The sequence below is a fragment of the Gigantopelta aegis genome, chromosome 11 (genome assembly GCF_016097555.1).
Source record: "Gigantopelta aegis isolate Gae_Host chromosome 11, Gae_host_genome, whole genome shotgun sequence".
Taxonomy (NCBI): Eukaryota; Metazoa; Mollusca; class Gastropoda; order Neomphalida; family Peltospiridae; genus Gigantopelta; species Gigantopelta aegis.
The window spans coordinates 20,158,662-20,177,396 of record NC_054709.1 but is presented as its reverse complement, the minus strand read 5'-3'; the positions used below and the strand labels follow the sequence as shown (position 1 = coordinate 20,177,396).

At 39.9% G+C, this 18,735-nt stretch overlaps 2 protein-coding genes across 3 annotated transcripts in view; both read left to right on the top strand.

Moving 5' to 3' along the window:
- LOC121385404 (long-chain specific acyl-CoA dehydrogenase, mitochondrial-like) overlaps window positions 1-4,842 on the top strand; it is a 28,805-nt gene extending 23,963 nt beyond the window's left edge. The window contains exon 9 of the mRNA XM_041516074.1: window positions 3,725-4,842. Within this exon, the coding sequence (XP_041372008.1) occupies window positions 3,725-3,905 (181 nt within the window). The 3' untranslated portion in view covers window positions 3,906-4,842. The remainder of the gene's footprint in view (window positions 1-3,724) is intronic.
- A 9,474-nt stretch (window positions 4,843-14,316) lies between these two features.
- LOC121385454 (KAT8 regulatory NSL complex subunit 1-like) overlaps window positions 14,317-18,735 on the top strand; it is a 45,968-nt gene continuing 41,549 nt past the window's right edge. For both annotated transcript variants that reach the window (XM_041516140.1, XM_041516139.1), the window contains exon 1: window positions 14,317-16,217. In XM_041516140.1, the coding sequence (XP_041372074.1) occupies window positions 14,878-16,217 (1,340 nt within the window). In that variant the 5' untranslated portion in view covers window positions 14,317-14,877. The remainder of the gene's footprint in view (window positions 16,218-18,735) is intronic.

The window sequence follows — 18,735 nt, the reverse complement described above, 5'->3', positions numbered from 1 at the left end:
TTTTATTTGTCATTTAAAAAGTTTACCTGAAATGACGAGTAGTTTACTCCATATTTTCAATGAATCTACTATCTAAAGCCTGTGGTGTGCATTCTGTTTCAGCAGGTTACATTTTACGGCTCTGTAACATGGTAAATACAGTACTACCAATAATAAGACCAGTCAGCGGGGGAAAAAACCCGTCACTCGACCCTCGACGTGTTTCCGGTCGGTTCGAACTTTATCTAGCGCTTACCGATAAAATCGAACTTTGTTCACTGTTTAGCTAACTGGGAAGTAATTATACTTCTGCATTTATCTGTTTCATGTTTGATCCATGTCAGTTGTTTTATTGTTTTGTATCAGAGGCGTAAATCTATGGCATACCGTTAGTGTCTAAAATCCACCGTTTTGTTGTTTCGTTGTAAATGTGCGATGCATACCTTTTAAATAGCCGGGTTTTTTTTGTTTTTATGAATGAAAACAAGAAGAAAAGTATGTGCTTGTAGTAAGCATGGTGTGTCTGTGTGCGTGTCAGTGGTGGATCCAGAAAATTCATTAGGGGAATGAAATTTGACGAACAAACATTCCTGAAGGATTCTTTAACGTAAAAAAAAAATGAAACAAATACAAATCGAAAAGATTTAGGTGGGCGGGCGCTTATATATGTCACTGTGTGTGTGTGTGTGTGTGCATGTGTTTGTGTACGTGAGAGAGACAGACAGACAGAGAGAGAGAGAGAGAGACAGACAGAGTTTGTGTGTGTGTGTGCGTGGACTGTGTGTGTGTGTGTGTGTGTGTGTGTGTGTGTGTGTGTGTGTGTGTGTGTGTGTGTGTGTGTGTGTGTGTGTGGCCATATAATCAAAGCTGGTACTGAACAAGTGCCAGTAATTGTGATGGATCAGCCATTATATGCTATAACTAAGGAGGTTCGATCAGTGGTCTTGGCCAGAGGTACTTGATAAAGACTATTTTGTAGTAATGCCAGGGGGACTTCACATTGAAATGTCTGCAGTACGAGTCCTAGGCGATTGGTTAGATGGAAGCGGTTGGATCAGCACACAGGATTCTGCTGGAGTCATCAGAGGCGGTGTTGCAGACTCCCTGCTGAAGGTTTCAAATGTGACAAGGACAAGACTTGCTCATGAGACTGTAGCAGCACTCCATATATTACAAGAAACCGCTTTCTGCAACAGACAAACAAGGATAAAACATTTAAGGCATGGTGCACGACTGAGAAGCAGCTGATGTTTGCTTACTGTAGCCAGGTTCTGCAGTTAGCGCTGAGTGTACTTCAATGTCCATTTAATGCCCTGGTTTTTTTGCCCTGGACCATGTTTACTATGCACGTTGGCTTTCTGTGCATTTGCGTGACCTGTGTCATCGCATCAGAAAACACCTATCTGTGCATCAAGCTTTTTGTCATGGTGCCTTTGATCATGCACATGAGCAGTGCAATGCCATGGTAAAAGGTGATGGGGGTGCAGTTGGACTGACAACCAATCCAGCAGCACTTCACAGATGGATGGTGGCAGGACCAGAAATTGCACATCTTGTTCACAACTTTGAACAGCAAACATCACATTCACAGACAACAAAGCGAGAACACCATAAGCAATCAACAGCAGTTCAAAAGGCCTTTAAAAGAGATGTGTTGTTGCTTGTCACTGCTTTTGAGGAAGTAGGAAATCCATTTGATGATAGCGGTATTCTATTTTCCATGTACACCAAAATCGTCGTGGATACCAGAGCAGTAATCACAATCAATGACATTGTCACCGTTGGACAGAAACAATTTGATGATGTTGAGTGATATGTGCTAAGAACCACACCGATAACGTCACCCCTGTCATGCAACAAAATGTGAGTCATTGTGCAGAAGAAAGACTCACAGAAGGCATGTATCTCTTTCCTGCAGAATGATTGCTTTTTGTTCTCCAGGCTGTATATTGGCTGCCAAACCAGAAAAGGTGATCTTCCTGAATTGTTCAGACATGAGAATCAACCAACACATCCGTCTCTCAGCAAAAATGAAGACATGAGGTCAAAGACAAAGTCAGATCTACTCCAATGTCTTGAGCGCCTCAGTCTCACTTGTACCTTGCCCACTGAAGAAATGAGTCCAGAACATTTTGATGATATAATGTCTGATACAGATGAAGCAGACCACATGTTGAAGATGAGAAAAACTAGCTATCGGCATGCTCATCCAGCTCCACAAGAGAAACTAGTGACACTGCACAGGACGGGCCTCCAGATGTTGATGTCAAGATACTTGACGGTGCCTTTATTGTTCAATTCCTTTCACCGAAGACATCACGCACATTTCAAGAGTATGCAGATTTCGTCTTCACACTATATATTGTTAATCAATTAAAAACTGTCAAGACTGGATGTAGTTTGGGATGTGTATCTTGCAAACAGCTTGAAATCCTCCATACGACAAAAACGTGGCCATGGTCAAAGATGGAAAGTGACTTCAACTTCTCCAATTCCATCAAACTGGAAGGGCTTCTTAGGAAATGATGGCAACAAGGAAGATTTGTTTTGCTTTTTGGCTAAAGAATTGGTGCTTCGTCAAATTCCTGGAAAAGTAGTCATCGCCATTCCACCCGACCGTGCCAGTCTCTACCATTGATCCATTCTCTGACGGGATGTGACACCGTATCTTTTTTCTCTGGAAAGGGAAACATAACTGCATGGGAAAGGTGGACAGTGTTCCCAGACGTGACTGCTGCTTTTCTGGAACTTGTCTCTGGTAGAGAACAACTGTCCGATGAGTGCTTCAGTATAATAGAAATATTCACTGTACAATAACTACAGAGATCCACTGAACACATTCCCCCAACACCAGACGCTTTACACCAACATGTCCTTCGTGCAGTCTACCAGGGAGGGTTTGTCTGCAAAAATTACATTATCTTCCATCCCTCCAAAATTGAGTTTGGACTGAATAATCACCCCATTGGTGGGCCCTTTGAGCTATTTCTCGTTCCAGTCAGTGCACCACGACTGGTATATTAATGGCCATGGTATGTGCTATCCTGTCTGGGATGGTGGATATAAAATATCTCTTGCTACTAATGGGAAAATGTAGCAGGTTTCCTCTCTTTGACTGTGTCAGAATGACCATATGTTTGACATCCATTAGCCATAGATTAATAAATAAATGTGCTCTAGCGGTGTTGTTAAACAAAACAAACTTATTGAATAATCATGATGAATGAAAACCTTTGTGGACAACTTTACGTCAGGCAGAGGACTCATGTTACGAGTTGATCCACTGTGGATGTAAGAAAGGCTATAAGGCAAGGTGCAAGTACATCATGCTGCAGCAAAATTGTGTTTTTCTCAAAATGACGTAACGGGACAATATTTCAAAATCTTAGGTAACCGGAAGTCTGTTCACGTGAGTTTTACTTGGGTAACCGATTGTTTGGTTACGTGAATATAGTTCTCGTAACCGATGAGTTAAGCTTACCTAGTCCTAAAACACTTGAAGTACAGTTCTGTGATACATTGGTGGTTCAAAAACATAAACTGATTTTCATTTTCATTACTGATATATGGTACTTTTAATTTTAGAATGTAATTGTTCACCACGTAACCAATTGGCGGTTCTCGTGATTTTAAAGTAGATAACTGACACATGAACAGAACAATGTGAAATATTGTGCCCTCACTTAATTAGTTTCGAAAGTGAACTCTTCATATATAATGCATCCTGTTTTAATTTATGTTTCAGGGTGTCTGAGATTCAACAGAAGATTGCGTCGCAGTGCGTACAGCTGCACGGGGGGTGGGGCTACATGTGGGAGTACCCCATCGCCAAGGCGTTCGTCGACGCCCGTGTTCAACCGATTTATGGAGGCAGCAACGAAATCATGAAGGAACTCATAGCGAGGCAGATTATTTCAGACAAGTGATAAGGATGTACTCGTTGAAAGATTTTATGTGCAGTTGTTTTGGAAGTGGCTTGTTCTTCTGGAGGGAAATTTCATAATAATTGTTGTGTATCTGAGGTTTGGAACTATATTGTATCGTTATGTTTAATTGTAAAAGTGTTTTATGTTAATTGAATAAGGCTCACTTTCTTGTAAATTGATTTTGCTTGCACGTTTATCGATATGCTTTTAAAGACAGTACCTTTTCATATATATGATTCTGAATATGTTTCATACATGATTCTGAATGTTTGACATTTAGACCAGTACATTGTCGATATGTTTAATTATAAAAGTGTTTTATGTTAATTGAATAGGCCAACTTTTTAGTAACGTGATTTCGTGAGTGTTTTTGCTTGCACGTTTATCTAGGAATACAATGTATTTAAACACGGTACCTTTTTCATATACATGATTCTGTACAGGCATTCAACGGGCTACAAAATAGTTGCATACGTTTTTCAGTGTCGTGACGTCATAACGCAAAGTATGGACATGAAAATGCAGATGTAGGAAAGCACATTTGTCTGCTAGGAAGCATGGCTGATAAATCTCGTGCAGAACCACGTTACTGGAAAGCTGGCCAAAATACAGAAGCCAAATAAACTAAACAATTGTGAAGTAAATTCAGTAAGATACTGATTTGTAGAATACTATGTTGTGCCTAAGACGTAATGGGTCGCAGGACCGATTACACTCAACAGATGATGATTTTCTTCCCATACCAAACAGTAGACCATCACAGGTGCATTTTCCTGTCTTAAGGGAGAGTGCCATTAAAAGATTCCAAGCTGCATTAAAGGGACACACCAAAACGTTACAAACCAAGTCTTACGATATCTGGAGAGGGGATACAACCAGGACAGAACAGTTGGAACATGTCCAGGAGAGGTGAAACGAACGTACCCCAAGTCTGTGAAATTTGTCGTGACGTAGGCATTGTTGTGCTTTGAGCGACATCTACCAGTGACATCAGAATACTAACTTTCAAAATTATTTCAAGCAATTGGGACATGGGGATTCCCATGGTATTTATCGATATAAAACCTGCTTTTTCACTCCATTTGATAAAAACGATTAACCAAATTATAATTTATTACCACCATCATTCACCAGAATCATCAACACTCTTTGTCAGGGTCACTCAGATCACCTTCGCCGTTCGTCAAAATCATTGACACCGTCGTCACGGTCATTCACTGATCATCTTCTCTGTTCACCATTATCAACACCGCCATTCACCAGACTCACTCTTCGCCAACTCCCAGAATACATCATCTACGTTCGTCATCACCAGGACCCAATACACAAATACACTGAAATACAATATACCCTAATCAAAACCATGTAATATTAATATTACCATATCAGATGTTAGACAGTTTTCTCTTAATATAATGTCCACACTTCACAAGTGTCTTAAATATTACATAAATCAGATTTACCTAATACTTTTGTTTTGCAATGACGTTACATACAACTACTAACACATATACACAATAGTATACCACAGTTATACAACAAACAAATAAAATCTACTTACGGTTGTCATCAACCCAGAGTTATACAGAATAAAATATTTCACAATATCTTAACACACAGTTTCTCTCTCAAGAACGTTATGTGACTGCCCACAACTCATTACATCTCCCAACTATATCCCCACTATGCATGCCTTTACTCACAAACAAAAGTGTTCACCAACAAAAGTGTTCACCAATGTAAGCCCAAGCCCAAGTTCTTTACAAACACCTTTGCTAGTGATTACAGTATACAAATATAGTTTGCCTTAGCAAGCTATGACACACAGTTCAACAATAATTCGCAATTACCCAAGTATTTACAATAAATGTTCTAAAATATAATATGGTTCTTATATTAGTACCCTTGATTTGTGACAATCATTAACTTTAAAATAAACACTCAGGGACATTGAAGTGATGATAGTTGTATGGGTCTAACTCTGTAATGGAGGTTTCATGAGCTTGCTCCTCTGAGAAGATTTTGAATTTCAGGTATTCAAATTATACACAATGTTGAGTTGAGCCAATTTTGATTTATTAATTATTTTTTTTAAATATAAATATTATTCTTTGGACAAAATGTATTTTTAAAAAAATGAAATCAAATAATTTAATTTACAAGTAGAAGAATTTGGATTTTTATTGGGAATTTTGTGTGTGTGACTGACATGTTAAGCATGTGATGTCATTTTTAATATATACATGTTTTTTATAACATACGTGACATAGAGTTTTTTGTCTACTTTTTATTTTTACCCAGAATATTTTATGAAGCCACTGTTTATGATAAATGATGGGACATTACAATTTTGACATCCTTGAGTTAAAATTATGTATTATTAATTTCTACTTATAGACAAATAAATATGGCAACTGCAACTATTATAATGCATTTTTACACTTGACTATATATAGTATCAGTATGATGTTTATATAATATTATATACATGTATTGTTGTACAATTTACAGGAGATAGATAAACACTGTATGATATCTGTGAAATATTTTTGTATGAATAAATAATCAGTACTATTCTAGTAACCAGTGTTTGTTATGTACTGACAGTGTGGCACAGTTGGCCACAAAAGATAAGCATGTGTCACGGTTGGACAGATAAGGACTGGGATGTGGAGTTGGACAGTGAAAGCAGTTGAAAGATAGGATGAGCTGATATCGTGGAAAAAATAAGATAGAATTCAAAGAAGGGGATATGGCCACAGTACATTGTTTATATTTTACTTTTTCAGCTCTTTAAGTGCCGTTTCCAGTGGTGGGTTGAAGGCACAGTAATTATAATTTTATGCCTGTTGTATCTGAAGCAATATTTTCATTACAAATAAAATGTAATTTTCTGGGTGTTTGACAAAAAATGTTTTGCCTTCACTCTCTCCGCCCCCTCGATCAGTTATAAAATTGCTCCAAGCCACCTCCCAAGAGCCCATAAAAGTCACTCTGGATGGCATCTGGTACTAAGATATGAACCCAGTACCTACCAGCTTTAAGTCACTACCGAGACTGGCACACCACTAAAACTCTGTTGTTACAGTGGAGTGGGATTGTGCTCGGTCGAGGTGCTTGCGTCTCATGATGGAACCATGTCGGTGGATCCATTCAACTGATTTGGGTTTTTTATCGTTCCAGTCGGTGCACCACAACTGGTCAAAGGCCGTGGTATGTGTTTTCCTGTCTTTGGGAAAGTGCATATAAAAACATCTCTTGCTGCAGTAGGAAAAATAAGCGGGTTTCTACTGATGACTGTCAGAATTACCAAATGTTTGACATCCAATATCCGATGATTAATTAATTGATGTGCTCTAGTGGTGTCGTTAAACAAAACAAACTTTAAACTGTGTTCTGTTATAGGCGTGTAAAGTTTCGTTTACCGGCATCACAAGAGCACATTGATTTATTTATCATCAGCCATTGGATGTCAAACATTTGGTAATTCCGACATATAGTGTTAGAGGAAACCCCCGACATTTTTCCATTAGCAGCAAGGACAGGGCAGCATATACCGCAGCCTTTAATATGTCCTGTCATGAGGCAGTCCTCTCCGTTAGAGTAGAACTATCGCTCAGTTATCCCCGAGACTATTTTAATTAGAGTAATGTTTATCTCCCCTTAGTAAGTAAATTTATCAATATGGAAACACCGGCCTCGGTGGTGTCGTGGTTAAGCCATCGGACATAAGGATGGTAGGTACTGGGTTTGCAGCCCGGTACCTGCTCCCATTTTATTTCAACTTATTTTCGTGCTTATATCCAATTAAGATTCAAACACACTGTCCTGGGCACACACTTCAGCTATCAAGGCTACCGTGGGTTAGTTTTTAATTGTTAGTGAGAGAGAAAAGAGTATAGTGGCCTTACACCTACCCATTAAGTTGTTAAAACTCGCTGTGGGTGGTAGCCGGTACCGGGCTGCGAACCCTGTACCTACCAGCCTTATGTCCGATTGCTTAACCACGACGTCACCGAGGCCAGTTACGAGCAAAGGTCATTGGGTGAGCACTATACCAACTGAGCCAGTTCCCGCCCCTACAAACTATGTACAGATGCTCTTTTCATGCACGGTCGGTCTGGGATGGGTCCACATCGGTAATTGTGACAGCATTATATAGTCATAGAGTAAACCCGCTATATTTTTCCATTGATAGCAAGGGATCTTTTACTACGGCCCCTGACATTCATCATATACCAGTCGTGGTGCATTGGCTGAAACGAGAAACTAAGATTGATCCCAGAAAGACCGCGCATCAGGTTATGTCCCGCCCCGAGTGTACAGACATACGGTCAAATGTTTTAACCATTTTTATTATAAAAACCCTCCCCCACTACACTCCCCACCTCACTTAAATTCAGGTGCGTGTGTAGGAATTTTAGCAGATGGAGTATATACTGTTGAGTGAAATGTAAAACAAATATTGGAAAAGCATTGCTTGAGAGGGGGTTTAATCCCCGAAAGCCTCCCACTGCACACGCGCCTGAAATTAAAATCGAATATGCCCTCATTTGAATAGACGATGCAGGCCCGTAGCAGGTGGGTGGTGGCCGGGGGGGGGGGGGGGGGGGGACCGGGACCCCCAATAATTTTGGCTGTGTTTTTTTTTTTTATTATGCTTTTTTTTATAACCTTTACATCTCGACTGAATGTAAAAGTTATGGCGAGACTAATGGATCGAGATTAACGGAGAGAGTTACAGTAACGGGCAAATAACCTTTGAATGATGCCTCCGGAACCCCCAAGTAACTTGCGTCTTGGGCGCTTGTTCAATTGCGCGCCCCCCCCCCCCCCCCGCCCCCCAATAATATCCACCATGCTACGGGCCTGCGATGGGTCCATTACATGGGCAATAATGTATTGTATGCCTTCATCGGTATCTCTCACATCATGCATCTAATTGATTATTACTCATTAATACATATTTATAGTGTGTATTAACACTATCAGTTTGATCGACGGATATGTATTGCAGAGCGCTAAAAGCCTATTTAGCAATCACGCGCTCTCCACAGAATCCCTAAGTAATGAAAGGTCGCTTGCTTCAACGAAATGCTCGAATACCCGTACTAGGTATACCGGTAGCCCTGCCGGCAGTTTTACTGCCTCTCAATACACAAACATTTCATTTCAACTTATTTTCGTTTTTATATCCAATTACGGTTCAACCACGCTATCCCGGGCACACCCCCCAGCTGTCTAGGCTGCCTGTCCAGGACAGAGAGTTAGTTGTTAATTTGTTAGTGGTTAGTGAGAGAGAAGAGGGTGTAGTGGTCTTACACCTACCCATTGAGTCGTTAAAACTCGCTCTGGTGGGAACCGGTGCCGAGCTGCGAACCCTGTACCTACCAGCCTTATGCCCGATGGCCTAATCACGACACCACCGAGGCTGGTCACAAACAGCCGAAGCTCAATCCCAGTCCATTGGATTGGTGTATATTATGAAACTTAACAGTCAAATAAAGAAAAATAGAAAGGAAACGCATGTGTTATCATCGGGGGGAGGGGCCGCCCTCCATAAATTTTGCGACAGTTATAATCTTCATCCCCCGCCCCTCCAAATCTCCCCCAAAGTTCCCTTGACATTCCGCCTGTTGTCATTGGAGCCCCCTTCCCCAAATTGATTTTCTGGATCCGCCACTGGATATAGGGCGACGGGCAATTATAAAAAGTTGAAAAAAAAACAAAAAAAAGAGTTGTGGTTAGGAGGAAATGCCATCACCACCACCACTACCCCCCCCCCCCACACACACACACACCCACCACCACCCGGCTACACAAGTATTTGTTGGTCGAAATATCTTGACAATGTACGCGCGTGTGCAGGAATTTATGCAATGGGGAGGGGGTGAAGGTAAAAACTGTGGCGAGCGAAGTTTACAGGGAGGTCGAGTCATGCTCCCCCGAAAATACATTGAACGGAATAAAATTTACATGAGCAGGCGCGGAGGTAACCCCCGATTCCCCCTCCCTCCCCAGACATGCGCCTACGGTGACAGCAAACTCGGAACAGAATGTAACTTTGTAATTACTCTCGACGAGAGATCACCATTCGAGACGGGACGCAGCCCAGTGGTAAAGCGCTCGGCTGATGCGCGGTCGTTCTAGGATTTGATACCCGTCGGTGGGCTGTTTCTCGCTCAGGCCAGTGTATCACGACTGATATATCAAAGGCCGTGGTGTGTGCTATCCTGTCTGTGGGATGGTGCATATAAAAGATCCCTTGCTACTAATGGAAAAATGTAGCGGGTTTCCTCTCTAAGACTATATAGCCGATTATTAATAAATAAATGTGTTTTAGTGGTGTCGTTAAACAAAAACAAAGATCACCATACGGCTATACCAGTGGCGGATATAGGTGGGGAGCAGCGCCCTCCACTATATTTTGCGACAGTTATAGTTTAATTTAATTTTTTCATTTTGTTTACGTTGGAGAATCCGAGGAATCCCTTTGGGAACGTTAGTGCCCCTCCCCCTCTCCTAAATTGATTTTCTGGATCCGGCACTGGATGCACTCTGAGTTAATTAACAAACTTTTCGTGCAGCTACAGTAGCCTACAAGAAACATTACACATTATGCAAAAAGTGTATTTGGTAAGCTTTGGACTATCTCTTAACAGCCTACATAACAGTGTGCAGCCGGAATATATGAGCCCATGTCCGGGATATAAATTGCATTGCAGACGTGCATGACAAGGATAAATACTATAGGTAGCATGCATACAAAATTACTTAACATTTTAAACATTAAATATAATCAGTTAGTTTATAGTAAAGTTAATTTGTTGGAAATGTGTTTTGGGAAACGGAAGAAAACTTTTATTTATTGACGCATTCAGCACACTTTTAAAAGACATTTGGGAGACATAGCATACAGATGATAATTTCTTGCCATCGCCAATAAAAAAAAAGCCTAAGCCATATTTGAAAGAAAAAAAAGAAAAAAAGAAAAAAAATACAGTTAAAAAAACCCCACTTTTACAAAACCCATTTAAAACCGCAAAACAACAACAAAAAGACCTCCAAACAACCCCAGTATTTTAATGTCCCTACCTCTAAGACACATATAATCACATTTAATAGCTAAAATAAAATTTGTTTTGTTTAACGACACCATTAGAGCACAATGATTTATTAATCATCGGCTATTGGATGTCAAACATTTGATAATTTTAACATATGGTCTTAGAGAGGAAACACGCTACATTTTTCCACTTGCAGCAAAGGATATTTTATATGCATCATCCCACAGACAGGATAACACATACCACGGCCTTTGATATTTAATAACTAGGTCAAAAGCCCGATTTCCATAAAATCAGGACGTAGCCTAGTGATATTTTAAAGCGCTCGCCTGATACGTGGTCAGTTTCGGATCGATCCCCGTCGGCGGACCCATTCTGTCCCACACTCAACCACTGGCCATGCCAGAGATTGGGTGTGGGAGAGACGTGCCTGAACCTTAATTGGATAGAGGCACGTTAATAGAGTTTACGATTATGATTACGATGGGCCCATTGAGCTATTTCTTGTTTTAGTCAGTGCACCACGACTAGTATACCAAAGTGCCGTGGTATGTGCTCTCATGTCTGGGATAAAAAAGTTAAAGTTTATTGTTTAACGACACCACTAGAGAACATTGATTTATTAATCATCAGCTATTGAATGTCAAACATTTGGTAATTATGACACGTAGTCATCAGTTAAAAGTGTATTTGTTTTCTTTAACGACACCACTAGAGCACATTGATTTATTAATCATCGGCTACTGAATGTCAAACATTTGGGAAGGGGCAGGGGGGCAACTACCTCCTAGTTCTCGAGCAAAACCTCAAATTCGGGCAAAAATTATACAGATATTCGGGCAAAATGTGCTAACCTGAGACCTTTTTGCCATGTATTTTTATCATTTTACCCTCAAAATTAGTTGTAATCTATGTAAAAATGCGTATTGATTCATTTGCAATCTTATATAGCTGTTTGGTAGTAAAGTTAATATGAATAAATGCTGTTATCCAAAATCGGGCATTTTCGTTTAATTCGGGCAAAAGCAGCCTGCCCCCACCCGACCCTACAACAATGGGAGCCAGTATGCACTTTTATATGCACTTTCCCAGGGACCGGAAAACACATACCACGGCCTTTGACCAGTTGTGGTGCACTGGTTGAAACGAGAAAAAACTAAACAGTTGAATGGTTCCATCCTGCAACGCAACTACCTCAAGCGAACATGAGAAATATTCGAGGATGACCTGGCAAAATCCATGCTATGAGTTAACGTATCTGGTGTTAATATTGTACATAACGATTAACTGGTATGAGTCAGATCGACATTTTGCCTATGTCGGATCCAGTTCAGTAGGTTTAATTACTCATGTATCATATATACTAGTGTATAGAAAGGCATGGGTCGAAATACTATACCGTTTGACCCGAGCGGTTTCTAGCGGTCCAAATCATAGGGTGGGGTGGGGGTGGGGGTGGGGGGGGGCAGGCTGGCTTTAGCCCGAATTAAACAAAAATGCCCATCTGGATAACAACATTTATTCATATAAGCATTACTACCAAACATCTATGTAGGGTTGTAAACGAATCACTACGCATCTTTACGTGGATTACAAGTAATTTTTAGGGTAGAATGATGGAAATACACGGTACAAAGGTCTCAGGTTAGCACATTAGCAGTTGCCCCTCTGCCCGCTGTCTCGTGCGCTTATGGTCAAATCACCACGGTCGGAAGGACATTTTGCCTATTGTTCCGACGGACAGGCAATTATTTTACATTTATATTAGTTTGAGTCAATACATTAATGTTTGCTTCGACAGGTTTCAATTATGGTTTACAGAATTTGTAGCTTTCCGTTCCGAATGTCTGGCAGGAATTCAAGCAAATTTCGAACCCTAGAAGAGGATTTCAACAAGGTACATGTAGGCCAAGGAAATGTGCGTGAGGCGGGTCCAGGAGTGTCCGGGAGCAGGCTTCCTCGGAAATTGTTTTAAAAAGAAGAAAAGCTGTGCAAGTACCAGATACAATTTCCAACATTCTACAAATACAATCCATCATTATTAACAAATTTATACTGGGAGGCCTAAATGCAATATCCTATGGTCTACCTTTTAAATGCATTTTTAACATGACGTAGCCTATATATATTACTGCAATTACTGCATGAGCGGGAGTGTCATATATGGAATTTATAAAACGAGTTTGGTAATTGTTTTATTCCAATGCTGTGGAGTTAGGAAAATTTTGAAATCTAGAGGCCCTAGAATTAGTTTGCAGCCATTTCAGGGAGGTTACATACTTCAAACGTCAGTAGGCCTATCAATAACCAGTAAATTGTCATGTTATTTGCATTTAAACTTAACATGAGTTAAGCGGATTTTTACATTCTTTGTTTTTAACAAAAATAGTGCCCCCACCCTGTTAGCTACTGCCCTGGTAAGGACCTACATAAATATATAAGCTAAATGAAACAAAACGTTTCCCTTAATTAGTAAAACATGTATTGACATTGATTTTTTGTTGTTGATTTGTTGGGTATAGGTTCTACGTAATCACTGATCAGATGCCCTTTTGTTTTGTAAGAAACCTGCTGTAGGGGCGGGACGTAGCCCAGTGGTACCCTGTCTGTGGGATGGTGCATATAAAAGATCCCTTGTGGCTAATCAAAAAGAGTAGCTCATGAAGTGGCGACAGCGGGTTTCCTCTCTCATCATATGTGTGATCCATAACCATATGTTTGACGCCATATAAGCGTAAATAAAATGTGTTGAGTGCGTCATTAAATAAAACATTTCTTTCTTTGTTCCAAACCTGCTGTGTGATTATGCAACACAGAGAACTTTTAAATTATTGTTCGGATTTTCTTTCTTTCTTTCATTTGTTTAATGCTTTGTCTTTCAATATTTATTTCTGTTCATATTTAAATTGCATAAATGTTACTGTCGTGATGTATATGTATTATGGAGAAGGCCTAGTAAGTAATTTGTATAACTTATGCCTAATCCATTTTTAAAGCAACAAAATGTGTTGATGAATAAAAGGACGGCATCCGTAGCCTACATAAAGTTTTGACAAACGTTCGTGACTAACCATTCCAAAATGCATGCTGTTGGAAGTCTCGATTTAATTAATATAACTTTACGAGAATATTATAACATTATTGTATTAAAAAAAACCCCATTTATTAAATATTCAAAACAATGAATGAAAATTACGCAAAAATCTAATAACAAAATACAATGGCGCGCACTTTATGCGACCCCGTGACCAATAATTTTCAACCAATCACCATTGCTTGGTAGAGGGTGAGTCGGCAATTGATGCAATTACACATTTTGTTTGTGATGGAGCAGACCAAAACGACCGCCATGATGCATAAGTAGTTTAATAATGCGTCTCCATGATTTCTATAAATCTGGGACATTCTGCATCTTTGTTCACATGTGCTTGGAACTGGAATGAATTGATGGAATTAAAGTATCACTGTGGGATGAAAATAAGATCGCACAAGGGCGGTGTTACATAGAAAAACACCTGAAACGCGTCATGAAATCGCTAAACCGGGACAAGGACGTGGCCTGATCACGTGGTATTGTGGTTTGTCGACCTGTTTTCGATATTATTGTGCTGTTTTCACATCGATTGTAATATTTGATCATTTATTGTTCATTTCTTGACCACATGCAGTAGGTATGACACTGTGATCGGCGACCACGACTGTTAAAACAGCTTCCGAGTGCGCTCAGACGCTTGTAATGCAATGACGGTCACGTGTTTGTGTTTCCGATGTTAGGGTTGGGACAGACCTGACTGGGCGACTTGATCGCCGATGACAGCTCCTTTGTTCGACGGCTGCTTAATTGGTTTTGAATTCTAATCTGATTACTAACAGGTGATGGGCTGTCAGTTGTTTCTCCCGGGTGCATGTCTGGCCCACTTTCTCTGAGGATATGTTGCATGGCCGCAATGGCTCCCGCGCTAACGGAGGCGGCAACACAAGTCCGAATTAAAGACACGCTTCCTGGTACGGTTTCGCCACCTTCTGTGACATCTGCATCCGCAGTTCTGAACGGCCGAGATCTGAACGGGAAGAGGGACATACCGAAATATACAACAGCAAAGAAGTTGTCCTTGAACATAGTTAATTTGCCAAGATCTACAAAACAATTAAAACACTTTGCAGATCACCTGTTAAAGAGTTCCCCCAGTGTTAAATTGGCCACACAGTCGTTGTCAACAAGCCTGAAAAATTTAAGAGTAGCACAGATTGGTTCTATTGTCGGGAAAGAGAAGTCGCATACAGGTTTTCTCAACGGCACGGTTCACCTATGCACTGCAAAATCTTTAATGAATGGTAGATATTCCGAGAGTATGAATCGATCTTCTCTACAAAATGAAAACAAATGTCCCGGTAAAGAAGATGTCGCATCCGAAATGGGGAAGAATAATTTGGTTAATGGACAGATGTCTAACAAAAATGGGTTGGACTGCCACGGTGAAGGAACTAAACTAACAAATGGAAATATTTTGCCATCTCGTTTGAACAACATGTGTAAGGACAGCGAACTGCTAAAGCCCACCAGTGTTACAGACACTGGTGTGAAAGATGGCAAAATGTCCCCAATACCAACATCTTGTAGTGTGCAGGACACAGCCGAGAGTGAAAGCAAGAATCCCAGGGATGATTGCGATACCCCCCAGACGGAGGCGTTACAGCAGGATGTTATTAAACAACAGTTTCAGTTGAAAAGACGAGCAGATTTCCTGCTGAGGCGGCTAAGGCGACTCCAGGGAAGACAGCTGGAAGGTCACTCGCGCAATCAGCTTCGCCATTTTGTCGACTACCAACACAAACACCTGCAGACTGTCGTTAAATCCATCCAGGCCCCTGTGAGTAGCGATGCCGACCTGAAGACTGATTTACTTCAGAGTGAGGACGTCAAAAATATGTCTACCTCTGCGCTGGTCAGTTTGGTGCGAAAACTTCAGGCTCCGAAATCGATGTCGATGAATCCGAAACTGCTCTCGGTACACCAGCATGCGAACGCAAAGACTGAAACTCTGATTCAGACTACTCTAAATGTGTTGACAATGGACGCATCGGTTAAACAAGAATCTCATCTGATTTCCAATCACATTTCATCCCATGTTCATTTTGTCGAATCTGTGCTAGACTCCGATGCGACAGAAAGCAGTTCAGGTGGAGAGAGTGCTGACGATTTTGAAGATTATTACAAAGGCAAAAAGACGCAGCATGTTCCAATGTAAGTTGCAATATAAATTTACTGTAGATTTTATTGGGTCCTCATTTGTTTAAAAAAATTTTTTTTACGCCAGAGTACATATATATATCAACCCACTTGTGATATCAAACTTACTGGGTATTTGGAACTGTTAGTGAACATCGGAGAATGTGTTTTGTGTAGCCTGCAGGCATGGTAGTGTATGATCTATTCACGAATCACTTTTCGCCTGTCGGAAACTTTTAGTAATATATTCCCTGCACAAGATGTCATCAACAGAGGATGCAGAGGGCAGTTATCAGTGTTTCTGCCAGAAATAATGTTTTGGGTATGGCACTATGGAATTGAATATTTACAATGTGTGCTGAATGCAACCACAGTTGAGTCTTGACAGAAAGAAATGGGTTAATTTTAGGGATAGGGTTAAGAAAATCATACTTAGTGATAAAAGTTATTAATTTTGTCAAAAGGTTACCTTAAAAAAAAAAAATCTGCAAAAAAGTTTGGATATGGTGCTATACCCATTTTCGGCAGAAACCCAGCTTATTCTTTTACATTTGAACTGTGATAGTGCAACACATGTGCAGATGTATCTGACAATTCACCTTCTGAAAATCATACCTGTACATCAGAAATGGGGGGTGGGGCATTGACACCCCACCCACTTCAGAAGCCTGACCTTTAACAAAACGGCCCAGAATAATTGCAGTGTCATGTTGTGTGTGGTGATGATGGGGGAGTGGGGGGATCAGAGGGTGTGTATCGTATTATTTTTTAACAGTTCCTTAAAGATGACCCAATTTATTTTCCTCTAGGTCATACTTATTATAAATCCTAACCCATACACCTAAAACCAATCCCACTCCCATCATCCTTTTTACACTGTTCTCTCCATGTAGTGCAGGACACACATTAAGTCAATACTTTTCTTTCTATGTTCCTTCAGACTGCCCTGCATATATTGTTGGACTAATCTCTGTACATTTGTGCAGTGTCTGTAATTTATGTCTGCATAATGTATGTGACAGTGATTTAACTATTGTCATTACTAAGATTTGTAATCGGAAGTTAAATTTAAAAACAAAAGTCATATGAACCTTTAAGAACTGGCCCCTCCCCTGCCCCCCATGCCCCACAAACATTTATGCTTTTATTTCCACTGGACACATGAGTTGAACTGCTGCATGTTGACACAATGGGCTATATTTAGCAATGATGAAGTTCAAGCCTTGGAAAAATATCCTCTTGATGACCCCAATTGGTCTACCCTAAAACCCTACCCTAACCCCACCCAACTGTATAATGTTTTCAAGGTCAAGTCCCAAGTGTAAATGTTTTTTAGAGCAGTTTGGTAGCTTCATTGTAATGAAGTCATATTGTTACATAAGCCTATTTACACCAGTAGTAATGGACCATAGTGATGTTTTTTAATTCATGACAACACACCACATGTTCAGTTCCACATGTTCTGTTCCACACTGTCCACTAGTGCTATTTTTAGAACTGAGTCAGTACAAACCATTGTTTAATCTAGAATGTGTAGTATGTGTAGTAGCAGTTATTGGTTATCACACGATAAACTACATTAGTTCCAAGCAACACACAAAACTATACATTCCATTAATATACATCGTCATGTCAGGTGTCATAATAAACTCTTCTATTAATTAATGTACACTGAAAGTGAAAGGTGATGATATATCAATACATACTTGTATGTAACTATCTAGGCAGCCTTTATGCCAGAAAATAATTTGAGGGTACTTGTTAAAAACAAAACACATAAGCAAGCCTGCACAAATTAAAAATTTGCATAACCTGAAAAAGGGTTATGCCAAAAGATTTCGCATAACATGTTTTTTTTCTTTATAATACTTTTAGAAAAAAAATCATCAACTTAATTTTGAGAAATGAGTGGCAATGGTAAGTAAGAAGTATATGTATACAAATGTTTAAGAGATTTAAAAATAATAATAATAATTAGGACTTTTGTAATAAATTACCAAAATATACTGAATGTCAGGCTTGACCTATTATATAATAAAACACGTCATGTGTGCATAACTATGTGTGAATAAATAAGAATTAATTGAAAGACAATCTCTTACCATTAATTTGATAATATTAGTCTTTTATGTGTGTATAATGTCATGCCATTCAGTCGTGAGTGGGAGACGCAGTGCCATCCTCCTCACCTGAGGAACAGTAGATACTAATACTGTTACTGTCATTATCACTGACACTGTCGTCACTATCCGATTCGGAATTACAGTTAATAAGAGGGTCACTGTGACTGGTTTACACTGGTTGCTGATCCAGTTCGAGATTGTAATGACCATCACAATATCGCCATTTTTGATTGGTTAAATTCGGCTATAACGCCTTCTAACAACCAATGGGAATTACCTATATCGCAAGATATTTATACAAATTTGACGACTGGTTGCATTACGCGCTACGAAAAAGCACTGCGTCAGGGAACAAGTCTAATGTTTGTACTTGCGATAAAAATATTTTAGTACTTTGCTGGGACTAATCA